The sequence below is a fragment of the Cololabis saira genome, chromosome 8, assembly GCF_033807715.1.
Source record: "Cololabis saira isolate AMF1-May2022 chromosome 8, fColSai1.1, whole genome shotgun sequence".
NCBI classification, from domain to species: domain Eukaryota; kingdom Metazoa; phylum Chordata; class Actinopteri; order Beloniformes; family Belonidae; genus Cololabis; species Cololabis saira.
The window spans coordinates 24,086,492-24,102,814 of NC_084594.1; the positions used below are offsets into that span (position 1 = coordinate 24,086,492).

Below are 16,323 nucleotides of genomic sequence, written 5' to 3' on the forward strand. Positions count from 1 at the left end.
TACTCATCCTACTCATTGTTGCGGGATCCCGACGCACTGCAGGCTTTCTCATTCCTGTGTGTCGGGGATTTGTTTTGACAAAATATGAACACCATGTTAAAGTAAGGTGTCTTATTTTAGAACATGTGTACGCCTTGTACAGGTGACAGAAACCTCCCAACAGGGGACTGTTGTCAGTTCAGGGACAACTACCACGTGGCTGCGAGAAGGCTTTACTCCACGGGAGCTGTGATGAGATAAATAGGATGTAAGGGCTGTGTTAATGTCAACCATGTGGAGACGGTCGATAAGTGCAAGCTACAGGTGTTACCTGACGTGCAAAAGTGGTGAACCTAAGGTAATTGTTATTGTTGGAAGTGTGAAAGAGAATAAGTGCACAGTAATGTCAGTGTTTACAACAGCTGTATGATAACTCAATTGACACCAGATATTGATCACTTCTGCTCTGTTTTGTAACAGGAACTTCAAACTGGTCGATTCTTTACCGATTGTTTCTAATAACATTTGACTATTTCTGCAAATAAATGTATTGACTGAAACAGTCGGTGCCTGACAATGAGTGTGACAGATGGGGGTGGGTGAACCTCAGACACACACAGCAGCAGGCTGACTCCATCAGGAGGATGACACATGTGGAGGAGTGACATGCATGCAGGGGTGCAGATCCGATGTCAGGATTGGGGGGGACACCAACGTGATTTTAATTTTTAATTTTTTGCCAATATGCAACTCATACCATGCCATGAAATGGTAAAGGCTCGCCAAAAAATACTGCACAGGGAATCATTTATTGTGCTTACCTTTCTTGTTTATTTGTCCTAATCAGCCAACAGTGTGTGTCACTGCTTACTTAACTGTTATATCCGTAAATCATAATTTTAATATTACTTAAATAATAAAATAATACTTCTCGGGAGAAGTGAGCCGCATGTTGGCTACGGGCAGGTACGAATGTAAACAGAACGTTGACAAAAAGTCATTGTCGAGCCCAGAGCCGGATTAAATAAATGGACTACACTAGGCAGACTGTGATTTTTGGGCCCCCCTCCATCGATGTTATTTATGAAATCTTAAACTTACCAAAGTTACTAATAAAACTTAATTCACATTTTACATAGCATAGTCATAGTCAAGTTGGTTCTTTGTATTCCAGAATAAGTCATGTGTTGTATATTAAACATTCTATCAGACTATTTTTAGATTTTTATTATTTATACGTTATTACAACGCTCTATTAAATGCTATTAAATTATCCTTATCTTATCGATTGTGAGCATTTTGCAGAAAATCTTAATTAAATATGTTGATTAAATTGAATAGTTAAATAAGAAGTCAAATCTACAAAGACCAATAACATTTTCAGTAAGACAAAGTGTGCTGTAGTATGTATGTCTGCATGTGTATATGTATGTATGTGTATGCGTATGCAGAGCTGTCTGGGAGATTTGCGAGGCCCTGTGTGACATGGCCAGGGGGCCCTCGCGCGTGAGCGTAGCGAGCGAGCGCGCGCGAAACTTTTGGGTTTTTCGGGTCGGATCGGGTGTCTATATGCACAATTTTAACTCTCCAATTAGCAAAATACTGGATACCTTCCCCTGCATCATCATCATCTGGGCCCCATGTAGGGGTGGGCGATATGACCTAAAATTAATATCACGGTATTTTTCATCTTTTGAACGGTGACGGTATAATATCACGGTATTTTTTGGTACGTTTTGGGAGGAGTAGCCTGTCCTGTCCCTTTATGTGAATAAGGTTAATATTTTTATATATATATTTTTATTATATATATATATATATATATATATTATATTATATTATATTTATTTTTATTATATTATATTTTAAATATTTTGTAAACCTGTCTTAAAATGTAATACTGGACCTCGGTTGGGCTGGTTGGACAGCTGGTTTGACAATTTCCCTTAATTTTAAATCCAAAACTTGACAGGTTTATGCCATGAGTATTCATATAGAGTAATCCCTTGTTTTTCGAGAGGGTTACGTTCCAAAAAGAACCCGTGATAAGTGATATTCACATAGTAGCAACCCTTTTTTTTTAATAATTATTATACAAAGCTTCAAATTGCGGAGTTCAACACCGCCTCGTACGTATTTCCCTGCTCTTCTGAGCCGCTGCATCCCGACTCGCGCTGTAGCGCCTTTTTCTTCTAAAGCCCGCGGTACAGGTGTGTTTTTTCGAGAGAAGAACATGGTTATGGGTATTTTTTTGTCACTCTTTTTTTCTTCTGGGCAAAAAGATTCTTTTAAACCGACATTCATTAATTTTTTCTCCATCTTGAAGTGGGTGACTGGTATTCCAGCAGGTTGAAACAGCGCTCTGCGCTCCGCTGCCGTCAAAGACCCGCCCAGCTCTACTTCTGATTGGCTAGTGTTAGTTTGGTTGAGCCAGAGCTGCTTTCCTCTCATTCCATTGGTAGACGAACTCGATTGACTCAAACTTTTTTTTTTCTCTCAAACCTTTTTTTTTTTTTTTTTTTTTTTAAGCAGTCAAACTCGCACGCCGAGAAAAAAAACTCCGTACGCCGGAGATGCGGCACGGTGCCGGAATACTTTAAGCCCTGCATTTCTTACTACTCTTGTCGTAAGGTGTAGCAGTAGTAAACGATGCCTGCAGTGAAAGCTGTGTACTCTTGGGACGTGCTCCGCTGCGCAGCGGAGCAGCGGTCCCAGCAGCAGCTGCTGGTCCCACTTGCGCTCGTTTTGGCCCGGGTTGCCTCTTCATATTCACGGGCGTGCGTGTTTTTTAAGTGATGAAACAGGTTGTTTGTGTTTCCACCTCTTGCTGTCACAACACGGCAGCAAAACTTGCATATCACCGACGTTTTTAATGCCTTATTTAGGCTTATTATTTTATAATTGATTTATTACGGTATTGACGGTATTGCAAAATCCATGTTGTGGCGCAGTTTCACACCGGTGATGACTATGACACCGGTGTACCGCCCACCCCTAGCCCCATGGCTGCTTGAGACCCGGGCGGATCAGTGATTTTTGTAACAAATTTATCAAACGAGCCTTTCAGAGAGACATTAAACTCTTCCATTTTCTTTCGTTTTTTTCTTTTTTCATCCCCTGATGGAAATTTCCTGAATCTGTCTCGTTCTCTCAACATTGTGTGACAGTTTGTTCCAACTCCACCCGTCTGGATCAGAGCAGCTTGTGTCTGCGCTTGGTCTGATCAGTTGTATTGAACAACAGACACGCACATCATTGCACATATATTTATTGATATGCACAGACTAGTACACATTTAGGTCTGTAATGGAACGTGACTGTTGATATTTATAAGGGGAAAAAAGGAGAAAAAAAAACGAAAAGAAAAAAAAAATTGGGGAAAAAAAAAACTGCCCATAGCGCGAGGCCCCTTGGGGCGCGAGGCCCCGTGGGGCGTGAGGCCCCATGCGGTCGCACGGTTCGCACATCCCTTGCGGCGGCCCTGTGCGTATGTATGCGTATATATATATGTATGTATACTAAATATAGTAATAATGCACATATGCTTTAGGTTTTTACCGGCATGTTATCAACCATTAATGTGTGTGCAGACAAAAAAAAAAAAAAAAAAATTTTTTTTTTTTTTTTGTCCCTCTGTCTGGGCCCCCCCCTGTCAATCGGGCCCTAGGCACATGCCTAGTTTGCCTTTGCGTTAATCCGGCTCTGGTCGAGCCCGTCAAAAAATTGTAAAATATTAATTCAGACTAAAATAAAAAAAATGTATGGAGTAGCAATACTTTCATTCTGTACACCTCAAAACGGACCGTGGATGTATTCTTTTTTTAGAAATATATTTTTAATAAATATTCTTTTTTTTTTTTGAATAATTTAGGGTATTTTTATTCGGGGGTACAATTCATGTTTTTCAGAAATTGGGGGGGACATGTCCCCCCAGTCCCCCCCGGGATCTACACCCATGGATGCATGCACATATTGTATGGAAACAAAAAAGAAGGAAATACAGGTTTATTAGTGTGGAACTGAGTCACTTAAAACTGATCATTGACTACAGTCAATACCCAACAGGTATTCTAATGTTAAAAATAGAAAAAGGAAATATGGATGCTTGCAAAGCCTTTACGGAGTTGACAAATGTTTGTTGCTTCATTTTTTATGTCCATTTTTGTGCAGTATGTGCAGGACAGGTAAGAAACACCTCTCTAACGTAAGATTACATCAGACAGATTACATCCGATTGCTGGTGCACAGATCACCTCCTAACTGTTTACTGGGTGAAGGAAGTGACATACAGGACGGCCTCAGAAAATTAGAATATTGTGATTTTCTGTAATGCAATTACAAAAACAAAAATGTCATACATTCTGGATTCATTACAAATCAACTGAAATATTGCAAGCCTTTTATTATTTTAATATTGCTGATCATGGCTTACAGCTAAAGAAAACTCAAATATCCTATCTCAAAAAATTTGAATATTCTGGGAATCTTAATCTTAAACTGTAAACCATAATCAGCAATATTAAAATAATAAAAGGCTTGCAATATTTCAGTTGATTTGTAATGAATCCAGAATGTATGACATTTTTGTTTTTTAATCGCATTACAGAAAATAAAGAACTTTATCACAATATTCTAATTTTGAACTTACTTTAAATCTGTCTTAAACATAATTCTTACAGGCGATTGGGAGCTTCAATGCCGTGCACACATGCAGAAATCCAGCTTTGCCTGCTAGCCGCATCACAGCGCTCAAGGCGGTGAACTTTTGGAGCCGCCACTTTGAGAAGAGAGGTGTGACAGAGCCTGAGCTCTCCAGCCGCTACATCATTGCTCATGTCCTAGGAGCTAAAACGGTATGTTGCAATTTGCTGAGCTTATTCTGCATTTCCTTTGGTAAAGTCTCCAATGAATGGCATCCGTTTCCTGATCTTTACCCAGATAGAAAGTGTTGAGCAGGAGAGGTTAACAGAGTTCCTCAGCCAAGAAAAGACAGAGCAGGTTTGGCGACTTTGCACCAAACGTCTCTCTAGGTAAGTTTTTACAAGCAATATATCTCTGTGTAAGTACATAAGGTGCCATTTTCACTAAGGAGACCACAACCTGATGTACAGAATGCCAGTACAGTATATCATTGAGGAGTGGGACTTCAGAGACCTGACACTGAAGTTGAGGTCTCCTGTGTTCATACCAAGACCCGAAACCGAGGTTAGAGAGGTCAAAAACAGTGCAAATTCAGTGATAAATCGCACATAACCATCAGTTTTATTTCTCCTTCTTTCTTTCTCCTTCGGTGTAGGAGTTGGTCGAACATGTGCTCTCAGATCTAAAGAGCAAGTCCAGAAGTGCTCAACAGACATGCTTGGAAGTGGGATGCGGTTCTGGTGCCATTTCTCTTAGTCTGCTGACGAGTCTTCCTCAGGTAAGGTGTGACTTTATTATTGGAAACAGATGTTGAGCCTCGTGCACATTTCTGGCCCCCAGAGGTTGTGGGCGATAACTACTGAGTTTTCAATAATTGCAATAGCAGCAGGTTGACTCTTCAGAATTAAACTAACATTCAACAGAGAGATTGACAAAAAGGAGGATCATTTTTCACAGGCTATTACATATAGGAGATGCTTTTGTCCAAAGTAAGTAACGGCATCCAGTCTTCATTATAATAAGAAACCCAAAGATTTTTTCATCTGTTAAATGGCAGCGAACAAGTAGAACAGCAATAGTGCAGTACCAGTGCTAGAAATTGATGTCCCATGCTTCTGGTGTTCAGTCAGGGAACTCTTCTTATTTGTACATTAGCTTCGAACCCAGAAGTTGGCACTTAGGATGACACATGAGCCCTTTCTCATTTGCTTGCGTACTTGTGAAAAGTCATCAGTTACAGTTGAAGTTCTGTTCCAATTCAAAGTCTGTTTGTGGGCAAGTGTGGTCGAGAGTATAAACCGTCTACAATCCCAGTTCTCAAAAAGTTGGGCCGCTGTATACACAGTACTGGAGTTGAGGGGGGATGAGGGGAGATGGCATCCCCCCTGAAATAAAAACGGTCAAAATCATCCCCCCTTTCCATCCCTTATGTCATTTCATCAATGAATGTGGTTTTACTGCTATTTCAACATTTAGAGTCATCATCAGAAAAATGTGACAATTTTCACCTGTTTCAGGTAAATTTTCACTTGAAATAAGTAGGAAAATCTGCCAGTGGGACAAGATTTATCTTCTTATTACAAGCAAAATAATCTTGTTCCACTGGCAGATTTTTCTACTTATTTCAAGTGAAAATCTACTTGAAACAGCTGAAAATTGTTGTTTTTTCCAGTGATGAGTCTTGTTTTAAGTGTAATGAGATTTTTTTATTAAAATGAGACATTTTAACTCGAAATAAGACAAATATTCTTGTTAAGATTTAGAGTTTTTGCAGTGATCCATTTTATTTATCCTGTGAAGGACAGAGGCATGTTGATTTTGAAGTTCAGAAAACTGTTTTTTATTGTTGTGTTTTGATGTATTTGATGTAAGCCCAGTGGATATTTAAAGCTTACAGAAGGCTGCATTTAACTGCTGCTATGTCATTCCTGCAGTATTTCTGCAGGTGTTTTGGTCAGTGCTATTATTTGTAATATATTATATTATTTGTAATCAGCACAAATTATCTGTCCCCATATGATAAAATCCACCATCCCCCCTGATTCTTTTTTACAACTCGAGTACTGTGTATACGACATGAATAAAAACCGAACACAATGATTTGCAAATCTCATTAACTCATATTTTATTCCAAACAATAGAAACAACCTATCAGATGTTGAAACTAAGCCATTTTGTCATTTCATGGAAAATACCAGCTCATTTGAATTTGATGCCAGCAGCACATCGTAAAAAAGTTGGAACAGGGGCAACAAAAGCCTAGGAAAGTAACTGTCAAAAACTACTGGAGGATCAACTGGCAACAGGTCCGACACATGACTGGGTATAAAAGGACTATTTCAGAGAGGCAAAGATCCACCAGGTTCACCAATCTGCTGCAAACTGCATCAAAAGGTTGTGGAACAATTATAGGAAAAGGTTCCTCAATGTAAAATTACAAAGGCTTTGAAGATCCAACCATTAATATGAGTAATGTTAGTGTAACATTATCAAAAGATTTAGAGAATCAGGAGGAATCTGTGGGCAAGGTCAAAGGTCAAAACTGGATACTTGTGATCTTTGGGTCCTCAGGCAGAACTGCATTAAAAACTGTGTCTACAGTCCTTACTTGGGAATCACTGCATGGACCCAGGAACACTTTCAGTGATCACTGTGTGAGCACAGTTCACTGTGCAATCTACAGTCACAGTTTCTAGCTCTATCATGCAAAGAAGAAAACCATACATGAACACGGTCAGTCTCGCTATCTTTCTGTCCTGTGGTCAGATGAATCAAACTTTTATATCTTTTTTGGAAACCATGTGAAACTACAGAGGAGAGAAACCACCCAGCTTGTTATCAGCGCTTAGTTCAAAAGCCTGCATCTCTGACGGTAATGGGGTTGCATCATAGTGTTTCAACTTCTGATATGTTGTTTGTCCTCCATTGGGAATACAATATGAGTTTGAGAGATTTGCAAGTCACCAAGCTTATGATATCTGTTTTCTGTTTTTGTTCACATTTTACACATAACTTTTTGGGGAATTGGGGTTGTAACTTAAAATTTGTGATAAAGTTAACAACATGGAGTCTGTTTAAAATTTCCTCCAACATTTTCTGAGCTTTTATCTTTTCACAGAAAAGATAACGCAGAGTACAAAAGCATGAAACATATTCAAAGTAGCTTTCGGCTAGTCCAGCGAACCGGCACGAATCACAGAAACGGGTAAAAGGAGCAGCAACATTGTGATTTGACAACAATATTACCATATTAACATAATTAAGACAATAAAAAAACTACCATGTAAACAGAGACCTTAATTGAAATAAGGTCATATTTGAAGTGAACTGAAATTGCATTAAGTCACAATACTGTATTCTGGTCATGGTTGCTTTAGAAGACATGTAAACACAGTTGAAAAATAATCTCCCGTTGCAGTTTTCACTGCATTTTGCATATCAAATAGCCTTACTTATTTAAGGATAACTAATGCAAAATAAACTTGGCTGTGTCTGTAAGTGTCTATATCAAAAAGCTGTCATCAGGAAAGGGCTGGGGCATACCTGAAACCTGATAGGTGGTCACTCCATCATAGTCCCACAGGGAGACAAATAACCATTCACAATGACTCCTGTGGTCAGTTCAGAATCACCAACTGTCTGAACGTGCATGCTTTTGGACTGTGGAAGCCATAGTTTCTGGAGAGAAATCCATGCAGGCGTGGTGGGGAGAACAAGCAACCTTGACACAGAAAGGCTCCGGCCAAGATTTGACTCTGGAGCCTTCTAGCTGTGATTCAACAGCGCTAACCAGCATTCTGATTTCATCATAGTTCATCCAGGAAACAACCTGTAAAAGGAATTCAATATTAGAAACAAATGTTGTAATTTTGAACTAATCAAATCATAAGCTTGGTTTCACTGCTGCTGCGACCGTTTAGCGGTGCTGTCTTCAGGACTGCTTCAGCAGTTAAGCATTATGATAACATATTCTTGTTCCTCACATTCTGCTTCCTTGTTAAAACCTGTCGGTGCAGTTGGGAGTGTTTTCATTGTTAGTAGTGGCAATACTGTCTAATGTTGCCTTTAGCCTCAAGCAAGTATTAGAAGGCGGGAGATGTCTGATATATTCACTTCTTACCTACTCCACACCTTACTTTCATATTCTAGATTTCTGGGCCTCACTTAAGATTTCTCATGCTGTTTATACAAGGAAAGAATGGTTTATATATTAGTCTCCCTTCAAGACTTTTAGTAGATGTAGGCTGTTCTTTACACAATGAAAAATAATGCAACAGCTGCTTAAATAATCAGTAGGTGTTGGAAACATTAAAGTAATGAGTTAAAAAGAAAGTGAATACAGTGTTTCAACTGGCTAATCCAATCCAGTGTTCATCTGTCTCTAATTTCAATACAACCTTTTTCTAAGTATCTTAATTATATTAATTTTGTCATGCCGACAGATACAGAAAATCCGACCAGTTCAAATACTTGCTGAAAGCTGATTCCTTTGTTTTCGTTTTTTTGTGAATATTAGCTTAAAGGAATTGCCTTGGATCAAAGCCAGGATGCAGTGGATTTAACCAGAGAGAACGCACGCAGGTAATTTTGAAAAAGGAAAAATACGTTTAAATGTCTATATTTATTGATTTATTTTGTTTAATTCAAGTTTTTGTAAACTATTTTGACTGAAAATAGATTTTGCTCACAGGTTGGGGCTTGATGACAGACTGCAAGTTTATAAGATTGATATCATGAAAGGTATGTTGTGTGTGTGTGTGTGTGTGTGTGTGTGTGTGTGTGTGTGTGTGTGTGTGTGTGTGTGTGTGTGTGTGTGTGTGTGTGTGTGTGTGTGTGTGTGTGTGTGTATATATATATATGTATGTATGTATATATATATATATATATATATATATATATATATATATATATATATATATAATTAATTTCAGCAGTCCCAAAACACATTGGTGATTAAAAGTTAATGTTGTGTGTTTCAGATGCAGAAACTGTGTTAAACCTGTGCAGCACCGTCTCAGCGTTGGTCAGTAACCCTCCATACCTGTTTTCAGAGGATATGACTTCACTGGAACCTGAAATTTCTAGGTGACAAAAGAAATCCCTTACATTTTTTTTCTCTTGACACTGTAAACTATTCCCAGGGTCCAACAGCGAGTTAATTTGCTATTCAAGCCTTTCGTAATTACTCTGCTAACAGCTTGTCGGTACAAAGGTAACCTCCTGTTTTGTAGATTATGCTGAAAAAGATCTGATTCTGGTCACCTTAAATTAAATTGGTCGTCACTGCATTTATCAGCTGTTTATTTTGCTGGTTGTTCTTGTGTTGTAATGAATAAACCTGTCCGAGGGTTGGAGTGGGACATTGATAGGATTGGTGCGGCATGTGCAGCGTCGGAGACTGCACGCGTCTGCCGTGTTGAAGAGAGAGCTGAGCCAAAAGAAGAAGCTCTCTGTGTGCTGGTCGAGCTATGGCTCCCCCCTCCCCATGATTGAATTTTAAATTCATGTCTCCAATGTCAGTAATGTCAGTGCCTCATGAGACATTTAAATGTTAGTGAATTATAAAAAAAAAAAAAAACTCTAATACCAAATTAGTTATTTCTTTGAGTGAACAATATCCTTTTTTTTTCTTTTTTTTTGCAATAAAATGCACCATTAATTTGCCTCAAAGCATTACATGTCCTACAACTTTTTTAATTTTATTTATTTGCTACTGCCAGATTTGAAGACCATGCAGCTTTAGACGGCGGCGTCGACGGCCTGAACGTGATCAAGCAGATTGTAACTTTGGCTCCTCACATTCTGTCAAAGCACAGGTAAGGAACAGCACTGGCTGATAGGAAACACACGCTAACACTCACCAACCCACCAGAGTTTAATACCTAACAGCAGCTTGTCACAAGAACAGCACGCTCTGAAAAACACATGTATCGTGTTTCCTCTTTAATGAGTTAAGCTTTCTGCGGGACTTCCAGTGAATACAGTTCCAGGCATTAGCCACTCCTCTCAAATCAAGCTTACTCCTTATAATCCTGCTCTGTTGTTAATTGAATTTTAATGCTTGTTTTTTGCATCGTTCCTCCTGCGACAAACAGTCGTGTTTACTTGGAGGTGGAACCCAGACAACCCTCGCTTATTCAGCGCTGGGTGGAGGTGAATGTGGAAGAGCTGCAGTATGTGGAAACACGACACGACATCAACGGCAGGTCCGTGTGGAAAATCTCTCTGTACCCGTCACATGGAAATCATTAAATTGTTGTAATAATCACGCATCGTCATGAAAAAGCTGCACTTATTGCCCATCTCATTTAAAGTAACGGTTTTATTGCACATATATCTGTTCTTTTGAAGGCTTTTTGTTGTTTTTTTTCCTGACAAATTCAGAATAAACATCTAAGACGCCTATCTCTTAACTGTTTTAGGCCACGATTCTGCATCCTTCAGAGAGAAGAGTCAAAACCAGCACCAGACGCTCGATAAGGATTGAGAAGCCGAGATCCTATTATGCCGGCCGTAGCTGCAGCCTCAACTCCTCTCCCCCACCGGAGGAGCTCCCTCCGATGTGATCTCTCAAAACTCCCAATGTGCACAATAACACATAATTTTCACAACACTGCCGCGCTTTTAACCTGCTTATGAGCTATGGTTGCACCTTGAATCACAATAACAGCGTGCGTGCGTGCGTGTGCATACGCAGGCTCAAAGCTGAAGGTAATTACCAAAGCTTTTCTTAGAACCCTCCCTCTCAGAATCTCTCCCTCCTCCCAGGAAGCATTCAGTAGTTCTGTGAATCTGCTGATGAACGGTCCTCCCCTTTGCTTGTGTACCCGCTGACTCAGATGCAGGCCGTACGCTTTGTCGAGCGAAAGCACGCACACACACACAATGTGGCCTTTACTTCCTCACAAAATCAGCTTCTCCCACATATTTAAACCTCAGAAGCCACAGTCTCTGTGTTTCAAAGGTGATTTATGGTGAAATGTTTCGTAATAAATGTCACAAGAGCAGTCATCATGTGATGGCTAATGATGACGAGTGTTTCTCCGTCCCGTCTTGAGCATTAATGGTATTTTAACCAAAACAGGTAGATTTCATAAAGAATATAAATGATGGAAGCTTCTGTTCAAGATGATTATTTTAATAAAAAAATGTACACATGTAAAAGGTACAAAAAATGCTTTGCTGAGAAAAATAAAATGGCATAAAAGATGTCTCAGTGGAATCAGTATATTTCTTAGAAACAGTATTTACATCCAGAACTAGTAAGGTTAAAAAAAAGGACGGTGTCCATATCCATCTTGAAGCAAGAGTAGATTACAGTACTGTTTTTTTTTTTCTTGTTTGTTTGTTTTTCCAGGGTACTTCTTGGCCCAGTCCTTGAAGATTTAGTCTGGAACCAGACACGTCAGTCTTGACTGCATTTGCACAGACTTTGTCCGCAGAGTTTTTTGTGACTGGCCTCCACAGACACAAAAGGACTTTCAGGATCTGCCAGTTTTTTGTTTTTAAATCCTTCAAACAAAAGCCCCTTTCACACAGAGATTCCGCAATATTGGTGTAAAGAAGTCCTGCCAATACGCCGCCTTTGTTGGTTCACACAGAACCATACAACGCCGGCATAACGCCGCTCCCGTCTGTAAATTCACACAGCATGCCGGCGTTCCGCAATCAGAGGCGTGACGACAGCGTCAGTCCGACCGTCATGTCAGCGGCATGCCGGCTGTGTCATTCACACAGACCCCGTTTCGTCTCTGTGACGGCTCTGTGACTACCTCCGCTGCCGGCTTATTGGTGGGGCCACTTGGCCCCACCATTCCGCCTCCGTGACTTTCACACAGAACAGCGAGGCGGCTTAAAGGCGCAACGTTCCCGCCTCGAACTGGCTGTGTGAAAGGGGCTAAGGTTTGATTTGTCCGTAGTGGCAGATTTTACAGACAGACACCCCTCCACACACACACCTCATACCTTGAAGGGATAGTCCCGCAAGTAACACAGCAGAGGCCTCGGGAGTGGGAGCTGCTCGGGGCATTCGGTGTGTCTGTTAATGACGAGACGTGTTAGGTGCTGTAAAGAGGGGAGGTTCTGGGGCTTGTACACAGCCCGCTTCAGTTTGAGTATCAACGACGTCTCCTGGATAGTGTGCTCGGAGGGTTTTGAAGGAGCCTCCTCTTCTTCAACCTTCCCCTCCTTTGCTTTCCCCTTTGGTCCCATGTAGTGCTGCACTAAACTGGGCACGTTGGGGAAGGACGAGAGGCTGGGCCGGGCCGGGGAGCTGGAGTCCAGCAGAAACTGAGCGCCGCTGTACTGGATCCGGATACTTGTGGGTCCACGCGCAGTCCTGACTGACAGGGTCAGCATGTAGAGAGGGTGGCTGCTGTCTCGGACCAGAAAGGCTCCCTCAGATGCTTCTTGAAGTGCAGCGTGAGCCTGAGCTGCCGTCACAGCTCCCCAGTACCATCCTACACACACAGGGTTCCCAAATATTAGCAATCACGTAATATAACTAATATGTCAAAGCTGAGAAATACATTTACTGAAAGCTGGCTTTATTTTTTTTTTTAAAGGAATCATATGTGTTATATTTAGTGGCAGCAACAAGCTGTGAATTTCAACTGTACCTGCATTTTCTAGATGGCAGAAGTTGCTGGCAATTGCTCGTAGGTCCTTCGTGGAGTCCCATATTTGAGGGGTGCTTTGAAGGCATGGGGTAGGAGGTGTTGTTCCTGCTCGCATGCCCCGCGGGCCCTCGATGGATGGGGCGGCAGGCAGAAGAGCTCTGGGACTGCACATACGATGGAAACATTGGGGTTAATTGTCATAAGCACAGTTGGAAAAAAAATTTGCAACATGATTTTATGTGTGAATCATGATTTTTTTTGTTTTTTGGCTCTATTAGCAAATAGCACCCTCTCCCCCACTCCCACCCCCAGTTACACTGTTGCTTTTGTTTGATTTTGATTGTGACATGTTTTGTCTTACTGTTAATACTGCATGAAAAGGATTTTAAAGGCTAAATATGTGAAATATTCATACTGTTTATTCACTACCATATTTTCCCCCCTTTTTTCCCTTTCCTTTTTTTTCATTTAATCAGCAATTGGTTTTGCTCTGGTCTTTTTGGTGTGGGAGGAAGCATTTTTTTTCTTCTTGTTATTACGTTAAGCTTAATAGGCCCATATCTTTCCCTGACTCACTTAGCAACTTTATATGCACGTTATCATGAGTTAATTAATATAAATAGTCCAGATATATTTATTATGTGTGCCAACAGGGAGGTGTGAAGTGAAGACAGAGAGGAACAAAGAAAAGTCTACTTACCCTGGCACACAAAGAATCATGCTATTAAATCCTCTGGAGTCAAATCCGATCAGAATGCCTCTTCGGGAAATAAAAACATATAAAGAGAAGGTATGACCTACAAAGTCGGCACCTTTTACTAGAAAAACAAGCGAACCTGTTGCGCCGGTTGTGCGTGGAAGGGGCGGCTTGAAGGCGATACAAAGACACGCAGCCGATCACTATCTAATCTCGTTAATGAAAAACAAAAAGGATAAAATAAATAAAAGCCACCTAAATGTGAAGCGTTTGGAAAACTCCAATGTACAGGAGCGGTTTCGGAGTGTGTTTTTCGCGAGAGTGGCAAACCAAATGTGAGAACGGCAGAAAGTAAAGGCTTGGCTTTTAAAATGAACCATTTCCTAGAAGTCTATTCTGAGAACTCTAAACTGCACCGGCGGCTCTGACGTCACGGCGGCTGCACCAGCCCTCTTTCCTCTCAGGGCTGATTTATGGTCCCGCGTTACACCGACGCAGAACGTACGCGGAAGGCTACGCCGTAACCCTACGGCGTAAGCTCTGCGTCGATTTAACGCAGAACCATAATTCAGGCTTCAGATCGGTGTCGAACGGGTAAATGACTCGAAAACATCGGCAAAAATTGACATTTATTATCATTTTTATGTTGTTTTTTTGTGTATTTTATTATTTTTAGTGGCGTTCCGCCGCGCTTGTCACCCCCCGGTCTCATGCGCGCTCCCAGGAATCGCGCATCAGCTTCTGCCTACTCGCTTTCCAGGAATGATCGCAGGGTTCAGACTCCGCCCCGACACAGCCCTCGTTCTGGGAATTCACCCCCTCGACATTAAACATAATAGGAATGCACACGGGCTTTTTTTTCCAGTAATATAGATTTCCCTCGATCCTGTCTGGAAAAACATGGTGAGAGGTTTTCTTGGAGTTTTAGAGTAAAAATCGTGCTGGAGAAAACAAAATGTCATTGTGAGAGTAAACAAACAAAATGGCTTAACTCAACTTGATGCTTGAGAAAATTGTGTTTTTAGCTATAATATGTGTGCAACAGTTTTACTTTGTCTTTATCTCTTCACAGTTATAGTTTGTTGAACTATGTGTCAATTACTACGTGTAGTCCAATTTTTTTCGGACATTTACCTCCTCTGTAGGCCCTGAACTCAGAGGCCCCTTTACTTTATTAAGTAGCTACAGAACATCTATGCCTAATAAAATGATGAGTGCAGTGCCACCATCTACCTAAAGTAAGTATTTTCTATTTTCTCTATTTTTATATTCTTTAGATATGGTAAAAAAGGAAAAAAATCTGTTTAGGATTATCCAGAAGCTGCCCCCCCTCCCTGCATATTTCACTAAAGGGAAAGGTTTTCAAAAATATTTCTTAAAACTATCTTCTTAGCATTTTTCTCATACATCAAGATGTAATAGTTTTGGAAACGGTGGAGTGTTAAAAAAGGAATAAGATGCATCATAATTCACAAAAGACTGCTGATCCCAAATAGCGGAATCTCAACCTTTTCCCAGGAATCCTGTAATGAGCCTTTTTTCTGAGAAGTCTTGTGGACTCTATCTACCAAATTCTGGTGAACAAACTTCTTTTCTCTGCTCACAAAGGATAAAGAACACTGTTGGAAAAGTGGTTGTAACCAGAAACTCTTAAATATTTGTTTATTTTATTTTTATTTACTGCAGTTGCCTTTTATAAAATCAGATCGACCTGTACCTCAACAATATTAGGTTTGCTTTTATCAGTGCTCTTCCTTTTTAGCAGATAGATAGCAACAACATAATCCTGGAAAGCTGGAAACACTGGATAAATAGACAGCAAGGTGCTGCTATGCTTTCAGTCCAATCTGTATGTGTGTTTTCTTCGGTGTGTACTTGGAGCTCCCTGCATATGTGCCACCACTATTTTGATAACTAATTTTCCGGTCTGTAGAATACCAGCAAAGTCTGCCTCGTGTAGTTCCCAAAACATTGTGAAATTTTAAATGAGCTGTTTTCTTTTGTCTAACCAGCAGTGCCAGACTCAGTCAGTTGCATAGCTTTCCTGTTGGACAAAATAAATCTGGTTCCAAGTTTTTTTTTTAAGTCAGCACCTGCAGGTTTATTTTTCTTCAGAGCCAAATGGTCTCAAAACAGTTACTGAGTTCCAACTAGTAGTTAATGACTAATCATTTCTGTTCCAGTTTAGAGGTGGGAGTTAAAGTTCTCATGTTTGAAAGAGCATAGGTGTGTTCCCTGTGATGTCTTTCTGACATTGTGTCAAATGCGAGACCCTGGTTAGGGTCTTGTGATTCCTTTTGTTACTAAACCTTTTTTTCTTTTGTGTGTGTGACCCAAATGTCCAGACGGTTTCTACATGAGGATTAAAAATGTCCAACTGCAGTCCAT

At 40.4% G+C, this 16,323-nt stretch overlaps 2 protein-coding genes across 2 annotated transcripts; one reads left to right on the plus strand and one right to left on the minus strand.

Moving 5' to 3' along the window:
- The first annotated feature begins 61 nt into the window (after positions 1 to 61).
- On the plus strand, positions 62 to 11,839 carry hemk1 (HemK methyltransferase family member 1). The gene is made up of 11 exons (XM_061728540.1): positions 62 to 337; positions 4,659 to 4,832; positions 4,918 to 5,009; positions 5,091 to 5,184; positions 5,276 to 5,398; positions 9,137 to 9,201; positions 9,311 to 9,360; positions 9,600 to 9,705; positions 10,341 to 10,436; positions 10,716 to 10,826; positions 11,043 to 11,839. The coding sequence occupies exons 1-11, from the start codon at positions 263 to 265 to the stop codon at positions 11,098 to 11,100; spliced, it is 1,044 nt and encodes a 347-aa protein (XP_061584524.1). The 5' UTR covers positions 62 to 262; the 3' UTR covers positions 11,101 to 11,839.
- Positions 11,840 to 12,525: 686 nt separating this feature from the next.
- cish (cytokine inducible SH2-containing protein) lies at positions 12,526 to 14,344 on the minus strand. Its single transcript, XM_061728541.1, has 3 exons — positions 13,939 to 14,344; positions 13,239 to 13,402; positions 12,526 to 13,079 (listed from the first exon to the last, which is right to left on the minus strand). Exons 1-3 carry the CDS (start codon positions 13,956 to 13,958, stop codon positions 12,580 to 12,582), a joined length of 684 nt encoding a protein of 227 aa, XP_061584525.1. The 5' UTR covers positions 13,959 to 14,344; the 3' UTR covers positions 12,526 to 12,579.
- Positions 14,345 to 16,323: the final 1,979 nt, after the last annotated feature.